Here is a 24,657-nt window from a genome sequence, read left to right as displayed (position 1 = left end):
AGAACCACAGAACGGGACAGACTGAGGAGACAACAGGCCCCCGAACGATGGACATGAAGTCACGTCCAGCTCGGGTGAAAGACCATGAAATCCTATTATCTGGAAGGTGAAAGAGAAAAACCTTCCCAGGACGTTCCACAGAATTTTACTGAACACATTTCCAAGGTTAAGAGCCGGTGCTTATAAAAAACTACTTCCCGGAGCCTCAAACTCTTCTGGTATAAAAGGTGTGAAGTTCTTCCAGATTACTAAAAATAACAACAACAACAACAACAAGACGGGATTTCAGCATTTCATGCAAATGGTCAAGAGACAGTCGGTAGGTGGGGCGCCTGGGGGGCTCAGGTGAGCGTCCGACTTCAGCTCAGGTCATGATTTCGTGGGTTCGCGAGTCGGAGCTTCGGATTCTGTGTCTCCCTCGCTCTCTCTGCCCCTCCCCCGCTCATACCCTGTCTCTCAAAAATAAACATTAAAGAAAGACTACTTAAAAGAAAAGAAACGGTAGGTGCTTGGGACGCCGGTATGCAGGCACGCGGATTTATCTTCAAAGACACACTGGCACGAACCGTGCAATAAAAGTATGTTTTCAAAGCCATATATTTTAAGAGGCAACAAACCAGACGCGCAGAGGAGCGGGACAGAGCAGCCGGGAAACGGGAGTGAACGCAGGGGCCCGTGTACAACGCCAGCCGGCGTAGGGACTCTGACAACCTACACATGACAAGCTCGAGCCAGAGGCATTCAATTCAGTTACGTTAAAAAAAAAACAAAGGCTTCCCTCATTTAAATAAATTAAACCGTGAGGGCTTAACTCTCCTGTTCTGCGGCTCTACACTCTCTCTCTCTTTCACTGCAGCGGCGTCCGAGTATCTAGCCCTCGCTCACCCTGAAATATCCGTGGAAGCGCCACTTCGTCGCCGAGGGCTCTCCTGTGACGGGGTCAGGACACTCCATGCTACGTCCCTCCTGACGCTTGAGATTGCCTACGAGTTTTGTTCGGTGCCCATCTCCCTGCCGGACACATACCCCGGGGCGCGGGAACCGTCTCTGTCCTGCTCACGACGAGGCCTCAAAGCCTAAACCAGCCCCTGGAGCCGGCGAGGAGCAAACACCCTCTCGTCACGGACGTGCAGAATACGAACACGCTTAGTAAGCGCACGTGGTCGGGACGGGGCCCCACAGGGACGCCAGCCCTCAGAACACAAGTCGGGCCCCCGGCCCCCCTCCTCAGGAACCACCTGACCATCTTCTGCTCACCCGGTCTCCTCGAGGACTACCCGGATTTCACCCTGAGCAAGTCAAGTTGATGAGTACTACCAGTGATGGTAATAACACCGTGAACTACCATTTCTACTCCTTAGCGAGCGACTCGCTGATATGCTAATTGCTTTACATCCGTGCTGGCACGAAATCCAGGCCATGATTCTGGGAATATGGACATGTGTTTTTTTTCTATCTTGCCAGGAGGAGGAAGTTGCACCTCAAAAAAAATTAAGCAACTTGTTTGAAAATCACACGGCTGTAAGTGGCGGACCCGCGCACCTACCTGTCTACAAATCCCGTCTTCGTGTCTACCGAGCACCCCTCGGTGTGTTCCTTGTTCGGTTTGCATGTTGTCTCTCTATGAACGGGTTTGGAATCCACTTACCCCTGGGCGCTGGTTTGCTGGCCGCCGCAGGCAATGAACAGAGGGTTCTCGGGCAGACTGCAGTCACTGGGGACACAGATGAATCAGGCATTTTTCCACCACCTTCTTTCCAGGCATGAATTTTACTGAGAATCGGTGGTGCACTTGAAGCCACGTCCAGAAGCCTTAGTCTAGGGGCGTTCGTGACAGAGCCAGACGGCACTGCTGAAGGACCGGGGGCCTCCGTGCTGAGGGTGTATGAGCCGACTGCAGACAGCCCGGTGGTAACACAGGCAGCCCCACACCCTGGTCACCCCAGACCCCTCCCTGCGAGGAGGAGGAGAGGGACACAGGACCTAAAGCAGGCTCCAAGCTGTCGGCACAAAGCCCAGCGTGGGGCTTTGAACCCACCCCCCTCCCTCCTGTGCACCTGCTCTGGTCACCCCAGACTCACGCCGCCCTCCTCCCTCCCAGTGAACCTGTTCCACCGCCCCACGCTACCATGAACCCTCTGGGAGTTGGAGACAAAAAGAAACGGATTCCCAATGGCACCCCTCTCTGCCCGATTATGCCCGCATATGATTGAATAGGTCTTATTTTCTTCATCTCATTCCTTTAAAAACAAAGATTTGTAAACTGACACGGCCACTAAGAGAACATAAGAGGTAAACTTTCCCTCTCCCTCTGGAAGGAAGCACTAAGCAAGGGAGTATTACATTACAAGAGTCTGTTCTAGGGGTACCTGGGTGGTTCAGTCGGTTGAGCATCTGACATCAGCTCAGGTCATGATCTCACAGTGCGTGAGTTCAAGCCCCGTGTCAGGCTCTGTGCTGACAGCTCAGAGCCTGGAGCTGCTTTGGATTCTGTGTCTGCCTCTCTCCATGTTCCTTCCTCAATCATGCTCTGTCTCTCTTTCTCTGTCTCTCTCAAAAATAAATAAAAATTTAAAAAAAAAATCATCTCTCTCAGGGCCAACGTTCAGCTTCGGAGAAGGTTTTTCCTCAAATGCTCTGTTCTCCAACACCAGGATTGGGACGGCAGCCTTACAGCAAAAACGCTACAGTTACAAATCCTTTTTGAATTATGCAGAGCTCTGGCTGCAAACATAACTACCATTCTTCCGCTGTTTCTTCCAGAAGCTACACTAGGAGTTTCAAGCGACATATCTGCTTTGGAAGATAATTATCAGGACGCTGAGAAATCCTTATAATATGACAGTGTACACACTGCTTCTCCCGCTCCTGAATTTGCCTCCTTTTTCTTTGGAGCCTTTCTCCATATTTCCACCAAGTTCCACAAACTCTGATGAATCTTTCTTTGGGTGTGAAGAGACAATCAATTCAAGGAATTTTCCACCTTGATAAAGCAGAACAGAGATCAAGAGACAAATCTGTTCCTTCTCAAATAGTTCTCCTAATTAAAGAGTAAGGTTTAGGGGCACCTGGGTGGCTCAGTCGGTTAAGCGTACAACTTTGGCTCAGGTCATGATCTCACGGTTCATAGGTTCAAGCCCCGCATCGGGCTGTGTGCGGACAGCTGAGCCTGGAGCCTGCTTCGGATTCTGTGTCTCCCTCTCTCTCTGCCCCTCTCCCACTTGTACTCTGTCTCTCTGTCTCTCTCAAAAATAAATAAACGTTTAAAAAATTTTTAAAGAGTAAGGTCTGGCTGTCCATAACTATTTGGACAACCTACCCCAAACAAACGCCAAAACTATTCTCCACTTGAGGATCATTACACATGGATTTTATAAAACAAATAAATGTTGGAGCACCTGGCTGGCTCAGTCAGAAGAGCATGAGACTCTTGATCTCGGGGTTGTGAGTTCGAGCCCCATGTTGAGTATAGAGATTATTTAAAAATAAAATCTTTAGGGGTGCCTGGGTGGCCCACTCAGTTAAGCGTCCAACTTTGACTCAGGTCATGATCTCACGATTCATGGGTTCAAGCCCCACATTGGGCTTTGTGTTGACAGCTTGGAGCCTGCTTTAGATCCTCTGTCCCTCTCTCTCTGCCCCTCCTCTGCTTACACTCTCTCAAAAATAAAACTGAGCCTGGGTGGCTCAGTCGGTTAAGCATCCAAGTCACGATTTCAGCTCAGGTCATGATCTCACAGTCCATGAGTTCGAGCCCCACTTCAGGCTCTGTGTTCACAGCTCAGAGCCTAGAGCCTGCTTCGGATTCTGTGTCTCCCTTTCTCTCTTCCCCTCCTTCCCCCCCAAAAATAAACATTAAAAAAATTTTTTTAGCATCTGAATCATAGGGGTCCCAAAAGATGAAGAGAGAGAAAAAGGGGTAGAAGATTTATATGAGCAAATCATAGCAGAAAAGGTTCCTAACCTGGGGAAAAACACAGACATCAAAATCCAGGAAGCACAGAGAACTCCCATTAGATTGAACAAAAACAAACTATCAACAAGGCGTATCATAGTCAAATGCACAAAATACTCAGGCAAGGAGAGAATCATGAAAGCAGCAAGGGAAAAAAAGTCCTTAACCTACAAAAGACGACAGATCAGGTTTGCAGCAGACCTATCCACAGAAACTTGGCAGGCCAGAAAGGAGTAGCAGGATATATTCAATATGCTGAATCAAAAAACCATGCAGCCAAGAATTCTTTATCCAGCAAGGCTGTCATTCAAAATAGAAGGAGAGATTAAAAGTTTCCCAAACAAAAATTAAAGGAGTCAGTGACCACTAAACCAGCCCTGCAAGAAATTTTAAGGGGGACTCTGTGAGGGGAGAAAGGATGAAACAAAACTAAAAGGACCGAAAGCAACAAAGACTAGAAAGGAACAGAGAATGCCACCAGAAACTCCAACTCTACAGGCAACACAATGGCAATAAATTCATATCTTTCAGTACTCACTCTAAATGTCAATGGACTAAACGCTCCAATCAAAAGACAGAGGGTATCAGAACGGATAAGAAAACAAGATCCATCTATATGCTGTTTACAAGAGACCCACTTTAGACCTAAAGACGCATTCAGATTGAAAGTAAGGGGATGGAGAACAATCTATCATGCTAATGGTCAACAAAAGAAAGCCAGAGTAGCCATACTTACTTATATCAGACAATCTAGACTTTAAAATAAAGACTGTATCAAGAGATGCAGAAGGGCATTATATCATAATTAAGGTGTCCATCCACCAAGAAGATCTAACGATTGTAAATATATATGCCCCCAAAATGAAACCACTCAACGATATAAATCAATTAGTTACAAACATAAAGAAATTCATTGATAATACCCTAATAGTAGGGGACTTCAGTACCCCACTGACAACAATGGACAGATCATCTAAGCAGAAAATCAACAAGGAAACAATGGCTTTGAATGACACACTGGATCAGATGGACTTAACAGATATATTCAGAACATTTCATCCTAAAGCAGTGGCATACACATTCTTCTCCAGTGTACATAGAATATTCTCCAGAATAGATCACATACTGGGACACACATCAGCCCACAACAAGTACAAAAAGATTGAGATCATACCGTGCATATTTTCAGAACACAACACTATGAAACTTGAAATCAACCACAAGAAAAAATTTGGAAGACAACAAATATTTGGAGACTAAAGAACATCCTACTAAAGAATGAATGGGCTAACCAAGAAGTTAAAGAGGAAATTAAAAAGTACATAGAGGCCAATGAAAATGATAGCACCACAACCCAAAACCGCTGGGATGCAGCAAAGGAGGTCAAAGAGGAAAGTATATAGCAATCCAGGCCTTCCTAAAGGAGGAAGAAAGGTCACAGATACATAACCTAACTTTACACCTTAAAAAGCTGGAAAAAGAAGAGCAAATAAAACCCCAAACCAGCAGAAGACAGGAAATAATAAAGATTAGAGCAGGAATCAATGCTATCAAAACCAAAAATAACAGAATATATCAATGAAACGAGGAGCTGGTTCTTTGAAAAAATTAACAAAATTGATAAGCCCCTAGCCAGTTTGGTCAAAAAGAAAAAGGAAAGGACCCAAGTAAATAAAATCAAGAATGAAATAGGAGAGATCACAACCAACACAGCAGAAATGTGAACAAGGGGCACCTGGGTGGCTCAGTCAATTAAGCGTCCGACTTGGGCTCAGGTCATGATCTCACAATTCACAAGTTCAAGCCCCACATCAGGCTCTGTGCTGACAGCTCAGAGCCTGGAGCCTGCTTTGGATTCTGTGTCTCCCCCTCTCTGCCCCTTCCCTGCTCATGCTCTGCCTCTGTCTCTCAATAATAAATAAACGTTAAAAAAAAAAAAAAAAAAGAAAGAAAAAAAACGAAAATGAAAATACAACAATCCAAACACTTTGGGACGCAGCGAAGGCAGTCCTGAGAGGAAAATACATTGCAATCCAGGCCTATCTCCAGAAACAAGAAAAATCCCAAATACAAAATCTAACAGCACACCTAAAGGAAATAGAAGCAGAACAGCAAAGGCAGCCTAAACCCAGCAGAAGAAGAGAAATAATAAAGATCAGAGAAGAAATAAACAATATAGAATCTAAAAAAACTGTAGAGCAGATCAACAAAACCAAGAGTTGGTTTTTTGAAAAAATAAACAAAATTGACAAACCTCTAGTCAGGCTTCTCAAAAAGAAAAGGGAAATGACCCAAATAGATAAAATCATGATGAAAATGGGATTATTACAACCAATCCCTCAGAGATACAAACAATTATCAGGGAATACTATGAAAAATTATATGCCAACAAACTGGACAACCTGGAAGAAATGGACAAATTCCTAAACACCCACACTCTTCCAAAACTCCATCAGGAGGAAATAGAAAGCTTGAACAGGCCCATAACCAGCGAAGAAATTGAATTGGTTATCAAAAATCTCCCAACAAATAAGAGTCCAGGACCAGATGGCTTCCCAGGGGAGTTCTACCAGACGTTTAAAGCAGAGATAATACCCATCCTTCTCAAGCTATTCCAAGAAATAGAAAGGGAAGGAAAACTTCCAGACTCATTCTATGAAGCCAGTATTACTTTGATTCCCAAACCAGACAGAGACCCAGTAAAAAAAGAGAACTACAGGCCAATATCCCTGATGAATATGGATGCAAAAATTCTCAATAAGATACTAGCAAATCGAATTCAACAGCATATAAAAAGAATTATTCACCATGATCAAGTGGGATTCATTCCTGGGATGCAGGGCTGGTTCAACATTCGCAAATCAATCAACGTGATACATCACATTAACAAAAAAAAAAAGAGAAGAACCATATGATCCTGTCAATCGATGCAGAAAAGGCCTTTGACAAAATCCAGCACCCTTTCTTAATAAAAACCCTTGAGAAAGTTGGGATAGAAGGAACATAAAGATCATAAAAGCCATTTATGAAAAGCCCACGGCTAACATCATCCTCAACGGGGAAAAACTGAGAGCTTTTTCCCTGAGATCAGGAACACGACAGGGATGCCCACTCTCACCGCTGTTGTTTAACATAGTGCTGGAAGTTCTAGCATCAGCAATCAGACAACAAAAGGAAATCAAAGGCATCAAAATTGGCAAAGATGAAGTCAAGCTTTCGCTTTTTGCAGATGACATGATATTATACATGGAAAATCCAACAGACTCCACCAAAAGTCTGCTAGAACTGATACATGAATTCAGCAAAGTTGCAGGATACAAAATCAATGTACAGAAATCAGTTGCATTCTTATACACTAACAATGAAGCAACAGAAAGACAAATAAAGAAACTGATCCCATTCACAATTGCACCAAGAAACATAAAATACCTAGGGATAAATCTAACCAAAGATGTAAAAGATCTGTATGCTGAAAACTATAGAAAGCTTATGAAGGTAATTGAAGAAGATATAAAGAAATGGAAAGACATTCCCTGCTCATGGATTGGAAGAATATTGTCAAAATATCAATACTACCCAAAGCTATCTACACATTCAACGCAATCCCAATCAAAATTGCACCAGCATTCTTCTCGAAACTAGAACAAGCCATCCTAAAATTCATATGGAACCACAAAAGGCCCCGAATAGCCAAAGTAATTTTGAAGAAGACCAAAGCAGGAGGCATCACAATCTCAGACTTTAGCCTCTACTACAAAGCTGTAATAATCAAGACAGCATGGTATTGGCACAAAAACAGACACATAGACCAATGAAATAGAATAGAAACCCCAGAACTAGAACCACAAACGTATGGCCAACGCATTTTTGACAAAGCAGGAAAGAACATCCAATGGAAAAAAGACAGTCTCTTTAACAAATGGTGCTGGGAGAACTGGACAGCAACATGCAGAAGGTGGAAACTAGACCACTTTCTTACACCATTCACAAAAATAAACTCAAAATGGATAAAGGACCTGAATGTGAGACAGGAAACCATCAAAACCCTAGAGGAAAAAGCAGGAAAAGACCTCTCTGACCTCAGTCGTAGCAATCTCTTCTCGACACATCCCCAAAGGCAAGGGAATTAAAAGCAAAAATGAATTACTGGGACCTTATGAAGATAAAAAGCTTCTGCACACCAAAGGAAACAACCAACAAAACTAAAAGGCAACCAACGGAATGGGAAAAGATATTTGCAAATCACATATCAGACAAAGGGCTAGTATCCAAAATCTATAAAGAGCTCACCAAACTCCACACCCGAAAAAAAAAAATAACCCAGTGAAGAAATGGGCAGAAAACATGAATGGACACTTCTCTAAAGAAGACATCCAGATGGCCAACAGGCACATGAAAAGATGCTCAATGTTGCTCCTCATCAGGGAAATACAAATCAAAACCACACTCAGATTATCACCTCACGCCAGTCAGAGTGGCCAAAATGAACAAATCAGGAGACTATAGATGCTGGAGAGGATGTGGAGAAACGGGAACCCTCTTGCACTGTTGGTGGGAATGCAAACTGGTGCAGCCGCTCTGGAAAACAGTGTGGAGGTTCCTCAAAATATAAAAAATAGACCTACCCTATGACCCAGCAATAGCACTGCTAGGAATTTACCCAAGGGATACAGGAGTACTGATGCATAGGGGCACTTGTACCCCAATGTTTATAGCAGCACTCTCAACAATAGCCAAATTATGGAAAGAGCCTAAATGTCCATCAACTGATGAATGGATAAAGAAATTGTGGTTTATATACACAATGGAGTACTACATGGCAATGAGAAAGAATGAAATATGGCCTTTTGTAGCAACGTGGATGGAACTGGGGAGTGTGATGCTAAGTGAAATAAGCCATACAGAGAAAGACAGATACCATATGGTTTCACTCTTATGTGGATCCTGAGAAACTTAACAGAAACCCATGGGGGAGGGGAAGGAAAAAAAAAAAAAAAAAGAGGTTAGAGTGGGAGAGAGCCAAAGCATAGGAGACTGTTGAAAACTGAGAACAAACTGAGGGTTGACGGGGGGTGGGAGGGAGGGGAGGGTGGGTGATGGGTATTGAGGAGGGCACCTTTTGGGATGAGCACTGGGTGTTGTATGGAAACCAATTTGACAATAAATTTCATATATTGAAAAAATAAATAAATAAAAAAGAAATACAAACTATATTAAGAATATTACGAGCAATTATATGCCAATATAGTTGGCAATCCGGAAGAAATGGACAAATTCCTAGAAACATATACACTACCAAAACTGAAACAAGAAATAAAAAATTTGAACAGACTCATAACCAGTAATCGAATTAGTAATCAAAAATCTCCCAAATAACAACAGTCCAGGGCCGGATGGCTTTCCAGGGGAATTCTACCAAACATTTAAAGAAGAGTTAACACCTATTCTCTTGAAGCTGTTCCAAAAAATAGAAATGGAAGGAAAACTTCCAAACTCTTTCTATGAAGCCAGCATTATCTTGATTCCAAAACCAAAGACCCCACTGAAAAGGAGAACTATAGACCAATTTCCCTGATAAACATGGACGCAAAAATCCTCAACAAGATACTAGCCAACCAAATCCAACAATACATTAAAAGACTTATTCACTATGACCAAATGGGATTTATACCTGGGATGCAGGGCTGGTTCAACATCTGCAAAACAATCAATGTGATACATCACCTCAATAAAAGAAAGGACAAGAACCACATGATCCTCTCAATAGATGCAGAGAAAGCATTTGACAAAATACAGAATCCTTTCTTGGAAAAAACCCTCCAGAAAGTAGGGATAGAAGGATCACCTCAAGACCATAAACACCATATATGAAACACCTAACGCTAACATCATCTTCAATGGGGAAAAACTGAGAGCTTTCTCCCTAAGGTCAGGAACAAGACAGGCATGTCCACTCTCACCACTGTTATTCAACATAGTATTGGCAGTCTTAGCTTCAGAAAACAGACAACACAAAGACATCAAAGGCATCCAAATCGGCCAGGAGGAGGTCAAACTTTCACTCTTTGCAGATGACATGACACTCTGTATGGAAAACCCAAAAGATTCCACCAAAAACCTGCTAGAACTGATCCATGAATTCAGCAAAGTTGAAGGATATAAAATCAATGCACAGAAATCGGTTGCATTCCTATACACCAATAATGAAGCAACAGAAAATCAAGGAATTGATCCCATTTACAATTGCACCAAAAACCACAATAAAATACCTAGGAATAAATCTAACCAAACAGGTGAAAAATCTATACACTGAAAACTATAAAAAGCTTATGAAAGAAATTGAAGAAGACACAAAAAAATGGAAAAAGATTCCATGCTCCTGGATAGGAAGAACAAATATTGTTAAAATGTCAATACTGCCCAAAGCAATCTACATATTCAATGCAATCCCTATCAAAATAACACCAGCATTCTTCACAGAGCTAGAACAAACAATCCTAAAATTTGTATGAAACCACAAAAGACCCCAAATAGCCAAAGACCCCAAAAAGCAAAGCTGGAGGCATCACAATCCCAGACTTCAAGCTGTATTACAAAGCTGTAATCATCAAGACAGTATGGTACTGGCACAAAAACAGACACTCAGATCAATGGAATAGAATAGAGAACCCAGAAATGGACCCACAAACGTATGGCCAACTAATCTTTGACAAAGCAGGACAGAATATCCAATGGAATAAAGACAGTCTCTTCAGCAAGTGGTGCTGGGAAAACTGGACAGCGACATGCAGAAGAATGAATCCGGACACTTTCTTACACCAGACACAAAAACAAACTCAAAATGGATGAAAGACCTAAATCTAAGACAGGAAGCCATCAAAATCCTCAAGGAGGAAGCAGGCAAAAACCTCTTTGACCTCAGCCACAGCAACTTCTTACTCAACACGTCTCCAAAGGCAAGGGAAACAAAAGCAAAAATGAACTACTGGGACCTCATCAAAATAAAAAGCTTCTGCACAGCAAAGGAAACAATCAGCAAAACTAAAAGGCAACTGACGGAATGGGAGAAGATATTTGCATATGACATATCAAGTTAAAAGGGTTAGTATACAAAATCTATAAGGAACTTATCAAACTCAACACCCAAAATTCAAATAATCCAGTGAAGAAATGGGCAAAAGACATGAATAGACACTTCTCCAAAGACGACATCCAGATGGCCAACCGACACATGAAAACATGCTCAACATCACTCATCATCAGGGAAAGACAACTCAAAACCACAAAGAGATACCACCTCACACCTGTCAGAATGGCCAACATTAACAACTCAGGCAACAACAGATGTTGGCGAGGATGTGGACAAAGAGGATCTTTTTTGCATTGTTGGTGGGAATGCAAACTGGTGCAACCACTCTGGAAAACAGAATGAAAGTTCCTCAAAAAATTAAAAATAGAACTACCATATGACCCAGCAATTGCACTAGTAGGTATTTATCCAAGGGATGGATACAGGTAAGCTGTTTCGAGGGGCACATACACCCCAATGTTTATAGTAGCACTATTGACAATAGCCAAAGTATGCAAAGAGTCCAAATGTCCATTGACGGATGAAATGGATAAAGAAGATGTGGTATATTGGGGTGTCTGGGTGGCTCAGTCAGTTAAGTGTCTGACTCCAGCTCAGGTCATGATCTTGTAGTTCATGAGTTCAAGCCCCACATCAGGCTCTGTGCTGACAGCTCAGAGCCTGGAGCCTGCTTCGGATTCTGTGTCTCCCGCTCTCTGCCCCTCCCCTGCTCACTCTGACTCCTTCTCAAAAATAAACATTTAAAACAAATTTAAAAGAAGATGTGGTGTGTGTGTGTGTGTGTATATATATATATATATATATATATATATATATATATATATAATACATACACATACATACACAATGAAGTATTACTTGCAATCAAAAAGAATGGAATCTTGCCATTTGCAACTATGTGGATGGAACTAGAGGGTATTATGTTAAGTGAAATTAGAGAAAGACAAATATCATATGACTTCACTCATATGTGGAATTTAAGATAGAAAACAGATGAACATAAGGGAAGGGAAGGGAAGCAAAAATAACAAAAACAACGAGGGGGGACAAAACATAAGAGGCTCTTAAATGCAGAGAACAAACTGAGGATTGCTGGAAGGGTGGTGAGTGGGGGGGGGGGGGTGGGCTTAACGGGGGAGGGGCATCAAGGAAGATGCTGGAAGGGTGATGAGTCAGGGGGGAGGGCTTAACGGGGAAGGGGCATCAAGGAGGACACTTGTTGGGAGGAGCCCTGGGGGTTATATGGGGATTCCCATATAACTGGATTCCATTCCTGAAGTTATTATTGCACTAGATGCTAACTAACTTGGATGTAAATTTAAAAATTAATTTAAAATTGTTTTTTAAATTAAAAAGAGAGAAAATCTTTAAAACAAATAAACGCAGGTCATTCACACTCACATGACCAACATAAACTGAACTTCCTTCCAATGGTGGTCCTAACACTAGGAGCCAACATTTATAAAGTGCTTCCTACACACTGAACCATTTACACGAGCGCCCTCAGGTGGACCTCCCAACAGCCCCGCAATCAAAGATAGAATTATTTCTGCCCCCATTTCACAGATGAGAAAACAAAGCTCAGGGAGGTTTAGTTACTTGCTTGGGATAACCCAGCAGTGAGTGGCAGGTCTGGAAAATTCCAAAGCCCATCCTCTACCATCGTGTGCACCCAAAACCCATGGCCACAGAAGGAGAGCCTGGAGATTTCACCGGAGGCTTATTTCACTATTAAAAATAGTATTTATATTGGATTGTTTATCTCACTGTTCCCCAGCTACTTAAAACAGGTTTCATATTTACAGTCTAATGTCAAATTTATCACGCAAGGGAATTCTGTTCCAAATCACAATATATAATTATGGTTAACGTTCTCCGAATACTAAAAGTGTTTTTATTTTTTTCATGTTTATTTATTTTTGAGAGAGAGAGAGAGAGAGACAGACAGACAGACAGACAGAATGTGAGCAGGGGAGGGACAGGGAGAGAGGGAGACACAGAGTCCCAAGCAGGCTCCAGGCTCTGAGCTGTCAGCACGGAGCCTGACGTGGGCCTTGAACCCACTAATGGTGAGATCATGACCTGACCTGAAGTCGGACGCCTGACCAAATGAGCCAGCCCCGAATACTAGCAAATGTCTTTAAGGCCAAAAGAATAGCACCCAGCATATAATATCCCAGAGCTACACACATTTGGGCCTCTCCAATTTATAACCCCAGTCCTATACTCCTTACATGGAGCAGCCGCCATCTGGTACAGATCCGGCCCTAAAACCCTCTTTCCCACTGCCCTTGTCTGCATGGGGTGCTGCCTCCGCTGCTCCCTCTCCAGACCACCCCCCACCCCACTTAGCTGCGCAGTGCACGGGGGCTGCATACTCAGTGGGGTGGTTGCAAGCCAGATCCGAGAGGAGCCTTGGCTCCCCCATCCGGCGGGGAGACTGTGAGCCCAAAGGTCTACTGCGGCAGGAAGCGGGCTGGTCTACCCTGGTCGGAGGCCCCGGTTAACACTCATCCTGGACATGCAGGGCGGGAGCTGGCGCTCCAGACGCTGTTCCACGCGGGCTGAATGTCAGACTCCAACCGAAGGCTGTGATTTACAAATGCATCCACTCCTCGTTTCACTTCGGAGGAGGGAGTTTGGTGCAGTGGCCTCTGAAACCCTTTAACCCTGAGACGGCGGCAGGCGGAGAAGAGGCTCACTGGGCCTTGGCTGCCGGAGCCTGCGCACAACTCGGGTCCTCCCTGAAGAGGGGACGCGGCACAGGGGTGGACAGGGGGCCCTCCCACTGACCACAGTCCTGCAGGATCCACCTCTCCGTCCCCAAAACTGGAGACAGCAGCACACGTAACCACACGGGAGCGCGTCGGAGTTTTGAGGTGAGGGAGGGAGTTCCTTGCTCTCCCTCCTTGGTTACGAGAGAGGCTAGCACTTCATGAGAGCTTTGCATTTGATCAGTGGAAAACCTGAGCATGATAGTTGGTGGGGGGGGGGGGGGCAGGGCAGGAGGACCGCGTACAAGTAGAGCCGGATCTCACCTGGTCCCGTTCTCTAACATGAAGCTCGTCAGACGGAAGATGTTCGTGGACCAATACGCCATGTCATCCAGTCCCCCCAGGAAATATTCTTGGAATTGTTCCACCAAAAACGGGGATCTTCTGGAATAAGTGGGATAAAGCTACAGTAGAGAAAAAGAAGTTATCAATAGGTGCTTTTCCTGGTGTCTTCGTAATCCTTTAAATTGAGATTGTGAAGAATGAAGCCTTTACCTTGGAAACGGCCAGCATCTCACCATACCTGCAACACGAACAACAATTTTGCCTGTGAGTGTGGTTTGTACAGAGAAGCGAAGCAGATAATGAAGAAAAGAACTCCATTAACATGTAGCTACTATCATGCAACTGCCTTGGAATAAGCAAAATCCCGTAAATCCAAAACCCAACTCAGGAAACTAAAACGTCAGAAAGCACTCGAAGGAAGTCACACTGAGATCAGTTGTAAGCTCTCCTCTGGGCGACACCTACATTTCCAAGAACTGAAGGTAGGTACAGTCAACGATTGCACTTTTGGTGATGACTTCTCGGCCATAGAGCTTCTTGTAAATTCCCAGCAGATCTTGGACGGGCACATACCTGAGAAAGGCGTTAGAATAAGATAAGATTCTGAAATTAAAGATAAATGGCCAGCAAGAGCAGCTACTGTTCACTCCATGATTACTTTGGGCCAGGAATTATGCAAAGGGCTTTCCATGAACTATGTATTTCGTCCTACCTACAAGCCCCGGTGCTTGGAATTGCTACATCCTGCTTGGCATCAGAGGAAGCTAAAGCACAGAAAAGTGAACTGATTTCCCCAAAGATGCACAGCAAACAACTGTACCTTAACCTGATATTTATGGAGGTACATTGAAAGACAGGAGGGGCGCCTGGGTGGCTCAGTCGGTTGAGCGTCCGACTTCGGCTCAGGTCATGATCTCACACTCTGTGAGTTCGAGCCCCGCATCGGGCTCTGTGCTGACGGCTCAGAGCCTGGAGCCTGTTTCGGATTCTGTGTCTCCCTCTCTCTCTGTCCCTTCCCCGCTCATGCTCTGTCTCTCTCTGTCTCAAAAATAAATAAAAAACATTAAGGGGCGCCTGGGTGGCGCAGTCGGTTAAGCGTCCGACTTCAGCCAGGTCACGATCTCACGGTCCGTGAGTTCGAGCCCCGCGTCGGGCTCTGGGCTGATGGCTCAGAGCCTGGAGCCTGTTTCCGATTCTGTGTCTCCCTCTCTCTCTGTCCCTCCCCCGTTCATGCTCTGTCTCTCTCTGTCCCAAAAATCAATAAACGTTGAAAAAAAAATTTTTTTTAAAAATAAAATAAAATAAATAAATAAATAAAAAACATTAAGAAAAAAAAATTTTTTTTAATAAATAAATAAAAAAAAGAAAGACAGGAAACGAACTCTAACGTGTCAAAAGAATTAGTCTTGTGAATTCAGTTCAAGGAGCAATATATTTTTATTCTTTTGAGCACTGAATTGCTATTGAAAGTTCTTAGTTTTAAAACACCAAAATTGGGGGCACCTGGGTGGCTCAGTTGGTGAAGCGTCCAACTTCAGCTCAGGTCATGAGCTTACGGTTTGTGAGTTCGAGCCCCTCATCAGGCTCTGCGCTCACAGTTCAGAGCCTGAAGCCTGCTTTGGGTTCTGTGTCTCCCTCTCTGTCTGCCCCTCCCCCATTCATTCTCTCTCCCTCTCTCTCTCTCTCCTTCTCTCTCTCAAAAATACATAAACATTACAAAATATTTTTTTTAAAACACCGAAATGGCTCCTCACCCCAACATCCTGGTTTAGACCACACAGAAGTAAGAAGTGAGACAGTAAAAAGAATTCTAAGTCAGGTTTTGATTCACAATATTCCTTATTTCAGTCAAAAGAGCAGCATACATTAGATTAATGCTGAATCATCTTCCATTTTTATTTCTGAAACCTTAGAATACACCAGACAGAAATCACAACCAAATAAAACCTGATTTTAGTATATTTATGAGAAAGACTCTATGGAGAGATCCATTTTTTTTTTTTTTTTATAAGAGCACCAGAGTGGTCCTCCCAATAAAAATAGCTCCGGGCTGGACAAAATAACAAAAATATTTTTTTTAGATGAATCACGAAGCTAGCAAGAAAGTGAAAATTTTCCAAAGGCCCAAAATAAATTGAAACTGGAAACTTGAAGAGGTAAGCAAGTGGGGAAGCCAGGCTCTGTCCCGAGCTCTTGGCGATTTTGAAGGGCTGCAGAAGGCATGGGCTAAAGCACAGAAACCAGCCAAAGCTGGTTTCCACCTCGGAGGACACTCTGAACTAATGGCCACGCCTCTGCACGAGTATTAGCTAGAAACCAACCTAACCTGTCAAGGTCAGCCAAGAAACTGACAATGGATAAAGGGGAAAAGATATAGTTGTCCCCCTAACATTGGTAACTACCACCAGTCCCACAAATGGTCTGTCCTGCATTCGTGCTATCTCTGTAGTCAGAACAACTTCAAGGGCTGAATGTAACTCCGTATGGTCCTAGGTTAACAGTGTCTCCCGGGAGCCTGCAGAAGTCGACAAACCCTGCCTGGAGACATGCAACTCGAAGTCCAGCCGTGAGGAATTCAAGCACCATGGGACATAACCAAGAGAGCCAGCGTAACGACGGTGATAGTTGCTAAAGGAGACTGGAAGGCAATAAGCATTCATTGGCGATGAAGAGGGTCACCACGTCATGAGGAAAAGGTTCGACTCACCGGAAAGATGTAAGATTTTTAAACTTGAATGTACCTGACAACATATCTTCAAAACGTCTATATAGCAAATTGACAGAGCTTCAAGAAAATGGAAAACAATCCACCATCGCCAGGGGAAATTTTTTTTAACAAATTTCTCGGTAATTATTAGATCGACCTAATATAAAATAAAAAGGCTAGTTTATCATTTTAACAGTAAATTTAATAAGCTTAAGCTAATAAGCATACGTACATTAGACCAAAAGTTGGAGAACAATCTTTTCAAGCGCATATGGACTATTTACGAGTGTTGATCATATGTTAGGTCTCAAATCAAGACTCAACAGGAGACTCCTGGCAAAGACGGCAGAGTGGGAGGACTCTAAATGGATCTTGTCCCATGGGTACAACTAGACAACACTCACATCAGTGCAGACAACCCCAAAAATGACCCAAAGACTGGCAGAAGAGCCTCCACAACTAAATGTCGAGAAGAGGCCACATTAAAGAGGGTGGAAAGGGTAGAGACATGGTGTGGGCTAAACCCCACAGGTCTGGCTACCAGAGGGAGGGAGCCATGGTTTCAGAGAGGGGCAAGAAGCAGATTATCACACTGGGGAGCCTACTTGGTTCCTTGAAAATGGACGAACCTCTTGCCAGAGTCATGAGAGAGAGAGAGAGAGAGAGAGAGAGAGAGAGAGAGAGAGATCGTAAATAAACAACCCCCCCCCAAAAGAGGAAAAGTAACAACTGACACCACAGAAACACAAAGAATTGTAAGAGAATATTAAAAAAAATTCTATGATGACAAATTGGACAATCTAGAAGAAATGGATAAATTCCTAGGAACATATAACCTACCAAAACTGAATCAGGAAGAAGTAGAAAATTTCAACAGACCAATTTTCGTTAATGAAATTCAATCAGTAATCAAAAAACCCCCAATAAGCAAAAGTCCAGAGCCAGATGGCTTCACAGGCAAATTCTACCGAACATACAAAGAAGAGTTAGTACCTGTTCTTCTCAAACTATTACAAAAGATAGAAGATGAAAGAAAACTTCCAAATGCATTTTATGAGGCCAGCATTACTTTGATACCCAAACCAGATAAAGACACCACTAAAAACCAGAGGTACAGGCCAGTATCTGATGGACACAGATGCAAAAACCCTCAACAAAATACTAGCAAACCAAATCCAACAATACATTAAAAAAACAAAACAAAAACATTCACCATGATCAAGTAAGATTTATTCCTGGGTTCAAAGAGTGGTTCTGTATTCACAAAATCAATGCGACATATCATATCAAGAAAAGAATAAAAGCCTTATGATAATTTCAATAGATGCAGAAAAAGCATTTGACAAAGTACAACATCCATTCATGATAAAAACCCTCCACAAGATAGGTTTAAAGGGAACATACCTCAACATAAGAAAAGCCATATGAAAAGCCCACAGTGAACATCATAATCAGTGGTGAGAAACTGAGAGTCTTTCCTCTAAAGTCAGGAACAAGATGCCGATGTCTGCTCTCACCACCATTATTTAACATAGTATTGGAAGTTCTAGCGACAGCAATTCGACAACATAAATAAAAGGCATCCAAATTGGTAAGGAAAAAGTAAAACTATCACTATTTGCAAATGCCAGGATACTATCTATAGAAAACCCTACAGACACCACCAAAAAAATACTAGAGATGATAAATGAATTCAGTAGGATCACAGGATACAAAAGTCAATGTACAAAATTCTGTTGTATTTCTATATACTAATAACGAAGTAGCAGAAAGAGAAACTAAGGAAACAATCCCATTTACAACTGCACCAAAACCAATAAAATCTCTAGGAACAGAAGAGGTGAAAGACCTATACTCTGAAAACTATAAAATACTGATGAAAGAAATTGATGACGACACACCAAAAAATGGAAAGACATTCCATGTTCATGGATTGGAAAAACAAATATCGTTAAAATGTCAATACTACCCAAAGCAATCTACTATTCAATGCAATCCCTATCAAAATACCAAGAGCATTTTTCAGAGCTAGAACAGTCCTAAAATTTGTACAGAACCACAAAAGACCCCGAGTAGCCAAAGCAATCTTCAAAAAGAAAAGCAAAGCTGGAGGCATCACAATTCCAGACTTCAAGTTATATTTCAAAGCTTCATTAATCAAAATAGTGGGATACTGGCACAAAAATAGACATAAATCAATGGAACAGAGTAGAAAACCCAGAAGTGAACCCACAACTATATGATCAATTAATCTTTGACAAAGCAGGAAAGAACATCCAATGGGAAAAAGACAGTTTCTTCAACAAATGGTGCTGGGAGAACTGGACAGCAACATATGCAGAAGAATGAAACTCGGCCACTTTTTTACACCATACACAAAAATAAACTCAAAATGGATTAAAGACCTAAATGTGAGATCTGAAACCATAAAAACCCTAGAAGGGATCACAGGCAGTAATTTCTTTGACATCAGCCATAGCAACATTTTTCTGATATGTTTCCTGAGGCAAGGGACACAAAAGCAAAAATAAACTATTGGGACTTCATAAAATAAAAAGCTTCTGCACAGCAAAGGAAATAATCAGCAAAGCTAAAAACATCCTACTGAATGAGAGAAGATATTTTCAAATGACATACCTGATAAAGGGCTAATATCCAAAATATATAAAGAACTGATATAAGTCAACACCAAAAGAACAACTAAACCAATTTAAAAATGGGCAGAGAACATGGACATTTCTCCAGAGAAAACATCCAGAGGGCCAACAGATACATGGAAGATGCCCTCAACATCACTCATCATCAGGGAAATACAAATCAAAACTATAATGAGATACCACCTCACGCCTGTCAGAATGGCTAAAATCAACAACACAAGAGACAACAGGTGTTGGCGAGGATGTGGAGGAAAAGGAACCTCGTACGCTGTTGGTGGACGTGCAAACTGGTATGGCCACTGTGGAAAACAGTGTGGAGGTTCCTCAAAAAGTTAAAAATAGAACTTCCCTACAATTCAGCAATCGCACCACAGGGTGTTTACCCACAGGATACAAAAATACTAATTCAAAGGGATACGTGCACCCCAATGTTTTCAGCAGTATTATCTACAAGAGCCGAATTAAGGAAGCAGCACAAATGCCCATCAACTGACGAACAGATAAAGAAGGTGTGGTCTATATATACATGATGGAATATTAATTGGCCATAAAAAAAGAATGGAATCTTGTCATTTGCAACAACATGGAGTGAACTAGAGAGTATAATGCTAAGTGAAATAAGTTAGAGAAAGACAAATACCATGTGATCCCATTCAGATGTGGAGTTTAGGAAAGAAAACAAATGAACAAAGGAAAAAAAGAGAGAGAGAAAAGAAGAAACTGACCCTTAGGTATAGAGAAGAAACTGATGATTACCAGAAGGGAGATGGGTGGGGGGAGGAGTGCAACAGATAAAGGGGATTAAGAGTACATTTACCATGGTGAGCACCAAGTCATGGACAGATTTGCTGAATCACTATATCGTACGCTAATATAACACTAGCTTAACGATACTGGCATTAAATTTAAAAACTTAAAAAGACTCTACAAATTTTAGGAGAACCTGAAGGAAATAAATATATGAGTAAAAAGTAAGGAAAGAGAAAGGGAACATGTAACAGAGAGGATCAATAAAGCCAAAAGTTCATTCTTTAAAAATAATAAACCTGAAAAATATTATTTGAGAGTCATTGGAGAAGAAGAAAAAACAGGATAAAGAACATTTATGGATGATAAGGGAACACAAGTACAAATAAAGAAAAAAATAAATTATGAACAACCTTATGCTACAGTGTTTAAACAGAGGAAATGGAAAAGTCCTAGAAAAATCAAACTCCTTAAGAAGAAGTTAAAAAACTCTATAGCCCTATAACCATTACAGAAGTTTTTAAGAAGTCTCTACAAAGAACACCTGGCCTAGAGGGCTTTACAAAGTCTACTAAACATTCAGGAAAACGAAGTTTTGATCTTACAGAGACTTCCAGAGAACGGAGAAGGAAGGAACACTCTCCACCAGATGTCATGAAGCCAGCCCAACCTTGATACCAAAACCAAACAAGGACAGAAGAAAGGAAAATCACAGTACAAGCTCACCCATATACAAAAACGCAAAAGCCCAGGCAGCAACAGATGTAACAAATATTAAACAGAAAATAAGCTATGCCAAAGTTGGTTTGTCCCAGGAATTAAACTTGATTAAATATTGGCAAATATAAGATTAATAGAATCACAATTAATTAATCAAGATTAATTAAAGAAGAGAACTATTTCAACAGATGCAGAGTTCAATCCATAAGAAGTTAATTCATAACAAAAACTACTAGCAAACTGAAATAGAAGGGAATTACCTTGAGTTGATAAAGTATAGTCACAAAACCCCACAGTAAATATTATACGTGATGAATTTGGAAAGCATTTTCTTCAAGATCACAAACAAGGTAAGCATGTTCAGTATCACCACTTTTTTAATGTTTATTTATTTTTGAGAAAGAGAGAAACAGAGCATGAGCAGGGGAGGGGCAGAGAGAGAGGAAGACACAGAATCCGAAGCAGGCTCCAGGCTCTGAGCTGTCAGCACGGAGCCTGACACAGGGCTTGAACCCACGAACGGTGAGATCATGACCGGAGCTGAAGTCAAACGCCTAACCAACTGAGCCACCCAGGTGCCCCACAGTATCACCACTTCTACGGAACTGAAAACATTAGCCAGTGTGATGCACCAGAAAAAGGAAATTTCTGGAGGAAATAGGAAAAGCAAAATGGTGACAATCTGTAGATGAGGCATTGTGAGTCTGCCGTAAATTTGAAAGCATCTCCAGATACATTTAAATTAGTTGCTGGATACAAAAGTCAAAATTAGAAAGTCACTTGCATTTCTACACAGCAACAATCAATTAGAAGATAAAACTGGTACCAAAAGTTACCACTTATGGTAGCAAATAACAAGCCTCTGCAACCAAATCAAATAAAATATGTAAGACCTTGATGACAAAACTTGTGAAACTTTAAAGTCATTAAAGAAGAGTTAAATAAACTATATAACAGATTTATGGATAAGAAGACTCAATATTGCAAAGCTGTAAATTCTCTTCCGATGGAGCTCTAGATTCAATAAAATTCTAATAAAAATTCCAACAAGATTTTTCTCAGAACATGGCAACTTGCTCCTATCACTTGACTTGAAAGAACCAAGGCAAAAGAATATGCAAGGTATGTCTGAAGAAAAAGGACAGGCTGAGAGACCAGCCCTACCACGTCAAGATGTGTTATAAAGTCACTGTAATTTTTCAAAATCAGTATTGCTCGCGGACAATTAGATCAATAGAACAAAACAGAAAGCCCAGAAATGGACCCAAATACATCTGGAATTTAATTTATGTCAGAGAGGGCATTACAGACCAGTGAGGAAAGGGGAGGCTATGGATAAGTGCCCTGATCTGGAGACGATCAGTTCTGTCTCCAGAAAGAAAGAAAATCAGATTTTATCTCAGAATATACAAAAGATTAACTTCCAGGTAGATGAAAGGCAAAGTTTAAAAAATAAAACTATAAAAGCTCGTGAAGGCTAAGTAGGAGAATAATCTCACGCCCTCAAGTAGGGAAGGATTTCTTAAATAAGACATCACAAGTACAAATTACAAAGGAAAAGACCGATATATTCAATTACTGTAGGTTAAAATTAAGTTCTGCTTATTGAAACACATCATAAGTAAAAAGACATGCCGCACACCGTAAAAAGATATTTGTAACAAATAATGATAAACGGACCAAACATTAGGAGCCCTAATATGCAAAGAACACTCAGAAACAAGCAAAAAGGATAAGCAAACCAACAGAAAAATAGGCCAAACACCAAATCGGATTTTCACTTACTATCAAACACGAACAATCCAATATGAAAGAACGTTCAACCTCATTATTAGTCATCTGGGAAATGCAAATTAAAACTTTAATGAGGTACCATCACACACCGAACAGGTTATTTTCAAGTTGGACAGTACCCAGCATTGGAGAAAATGTAAACGTCAAAAGAAAAAAAATACATATAACTACCATATAAAACTGCGGAGAGCAGAAATTGGGAAGACCTTTCTGAAAGTCTGGGCTTGCTTAGTGGAGTTAAACATGCACATGCCCTACGACCCACCAATTCCATGTCTAGTGGTGATTATGAGAGAGGTTCCTCTCTGGTGTATGTACAGAAACGTTCATGGCAACGCGATTTGCGAAGCAAAAACACTCCCTATGGCTTACGTATCCATCCACGTGAGAACAGAGTAATTCACCTGCTCTGCCCATGAAATGGATACCACGTAGTGGTGAAAAATGAACGAACTACCGCCAAACACATCCATGTGACTGTGTCTCAGAAACAGAAGCATAAACAAAATTTGAGGAATACGTGCTATACGATTCTATTTATCTAAAGTTTACTGGGGCGCCTGGGTGGCTCAGTCGGCTAAGCGTCTGACTTCGCCTCAGGTCATGATCTCTCAGCTTGTGGGTTGGAGTTCTGCGTCGGGCTCTGTGCTGACAGCTTGGAGCCCGGATCCTGCTTCGGATTCTGTGTCTCCCTCTCTCTCTCTCTCTGCCTCTTCCCCATTCATGCTCTGTCTCTGTCTCTCAAATATAAATAAACATTTTTTTAAAAACTTAAAAAATGTACTATTTTGTATATGGACACATCCCTGTGTTTTAGACTATAGAGAAAAGCAACAAAATGATTAACAGGAAACCCACAGTAGTGGTTACCCCAGTGGGAGAGAAGTTGAGGAGGGAGGGCAAGGAACTTGTAAGATTCCAGTAAGGCTCCATTTCTTAAGCTGAGTGGTAGATGCACAGGTGTACATCATCTTTTTTTTTTTTATATATATATAAATTATGCTTTTTTAGGGGCACCCGGGGTGGCTCAGTAGGCTGAGCATCCGACTTCAGCTCAGGTCATGATCTCACGGTTCGTGAGTTCGAGCCCTACATCAGGCTCTGTGCCGACAGCTCAGAGCCTGGAGGCTGCTTCGGATTCTGTGTCTCCCTCTCTCTGCCCCTTCCCTGCTCATGCTCTGTCTCACTCTGTCTCTCAATAATAATTTTAAAAATTTTTAAAAATATGCATTTTTACATGGTATAATTCACAAGTTTAAAGAATCTACTTAGAACGTTCTAATCTGCAGTTTTACCTTTTAGAATTTACAGGTTTACAATTTTACACTTATATTTTCTAGAGGGATAAGAAGGGTCAATGCCATTTAGGGAACACATATGTGAGTGTACTTGCTCTTACCAGTGCCGTGCGAGGTAATTAAAGTTAAACTCAAACTGGCTCAACACATCTCCTCCTAGGGTACAAGAAAAATATGTACATTTGGTCAGTCAGAGACAAGATGTAGCATGCTTCCTTAACACAAATTTGGATGACCCAGGTTATTTATCACATCATCACACGTTTCTGTTTGTTGTTTCAGATACAGGCATATCTTTAAGAAAAAGGCGATCTTTTATATCTTAGGCAGTGAAACATATGAATTAAGAAAAAATACCCATGTTAAGAGTTTTTCACTTGAAGGAAAGACAAGCCATGAAAGTTCTTTAAAAACCCCATTCACCATCTACTTTGGATATTGGGAGGTAATTTACTATGGGAAAAAATGGAAGATGCCACTTTAAAGCTGAAATATTAGGTGATATTAGGTAAGGAGTTTCAACCTGATATAAAGTAAAGCTTTTCTAAATTATGACACAAGTCAATGATGAAATGTGATTTTTTTAAATAAAAAAAATACACATACGCAACTTTTCGGAAATACATTTCT

General features: G+C 41.7%; 1 protein-coding gene across 2 annotated transcripts in view; it reads right to left on the bottom strand.

Annotated features, from left to right (window-relative positions):
* Positions 1-24,657, bottom strand: part of GPLD1 (glycosylphosphatidylinositol specific phospholipase D1) — a 67,815-nt gene that overhangs the window by 22,082 nt on the left and 21,076 nt on the right. The window contains exons 8-12 of one of the 2 annotated variants that reach the window (XM_007074417.3): positions 24,129-24,183; positions 14,570-14,677; positions 14,315-14,342; positions 14,084-14,223; positions 1,649-1,714 (exon numbers count right to left, since the gene is read on the bottom strand). In XM_007074417.3, coding sequence (XP_007074479.2) covers positions 1,649-1,714; positions 14,084-14,223; positions 14,315-14,342; positions 14,570-14,677; positions 24,129-24,183 — 397 coding nt within the window. The remainder of the gene's footprint in view (positions 1-1,648; positions 1,715-14,083; positions 14,224-14,314; positions 14,343-14,569; positions 14,678-24,128; positions 24,184-24,657) is intronic. The other variant, XM_042985604.1, reaches the window with a different exon arrangement.

The sequence above is a fragment of the Panthera tigris genome, chromosome B2, assembly GCF_018350195.1.
Source record: "Panthera tigris isolate Pti1 chromosome B2, P.tigris_Pti1_mat1.1, whole genome shotgun sequence".
Classification (NCBI taxonomy): Eukaryota; Metazoa; Chordata; class Mammalia; order Carnivora; family Felidae; genus Panthera; species Panthera tigris.
This window is presented reverse-complemented; position numbering and strand designations above follow the sequence as displayed.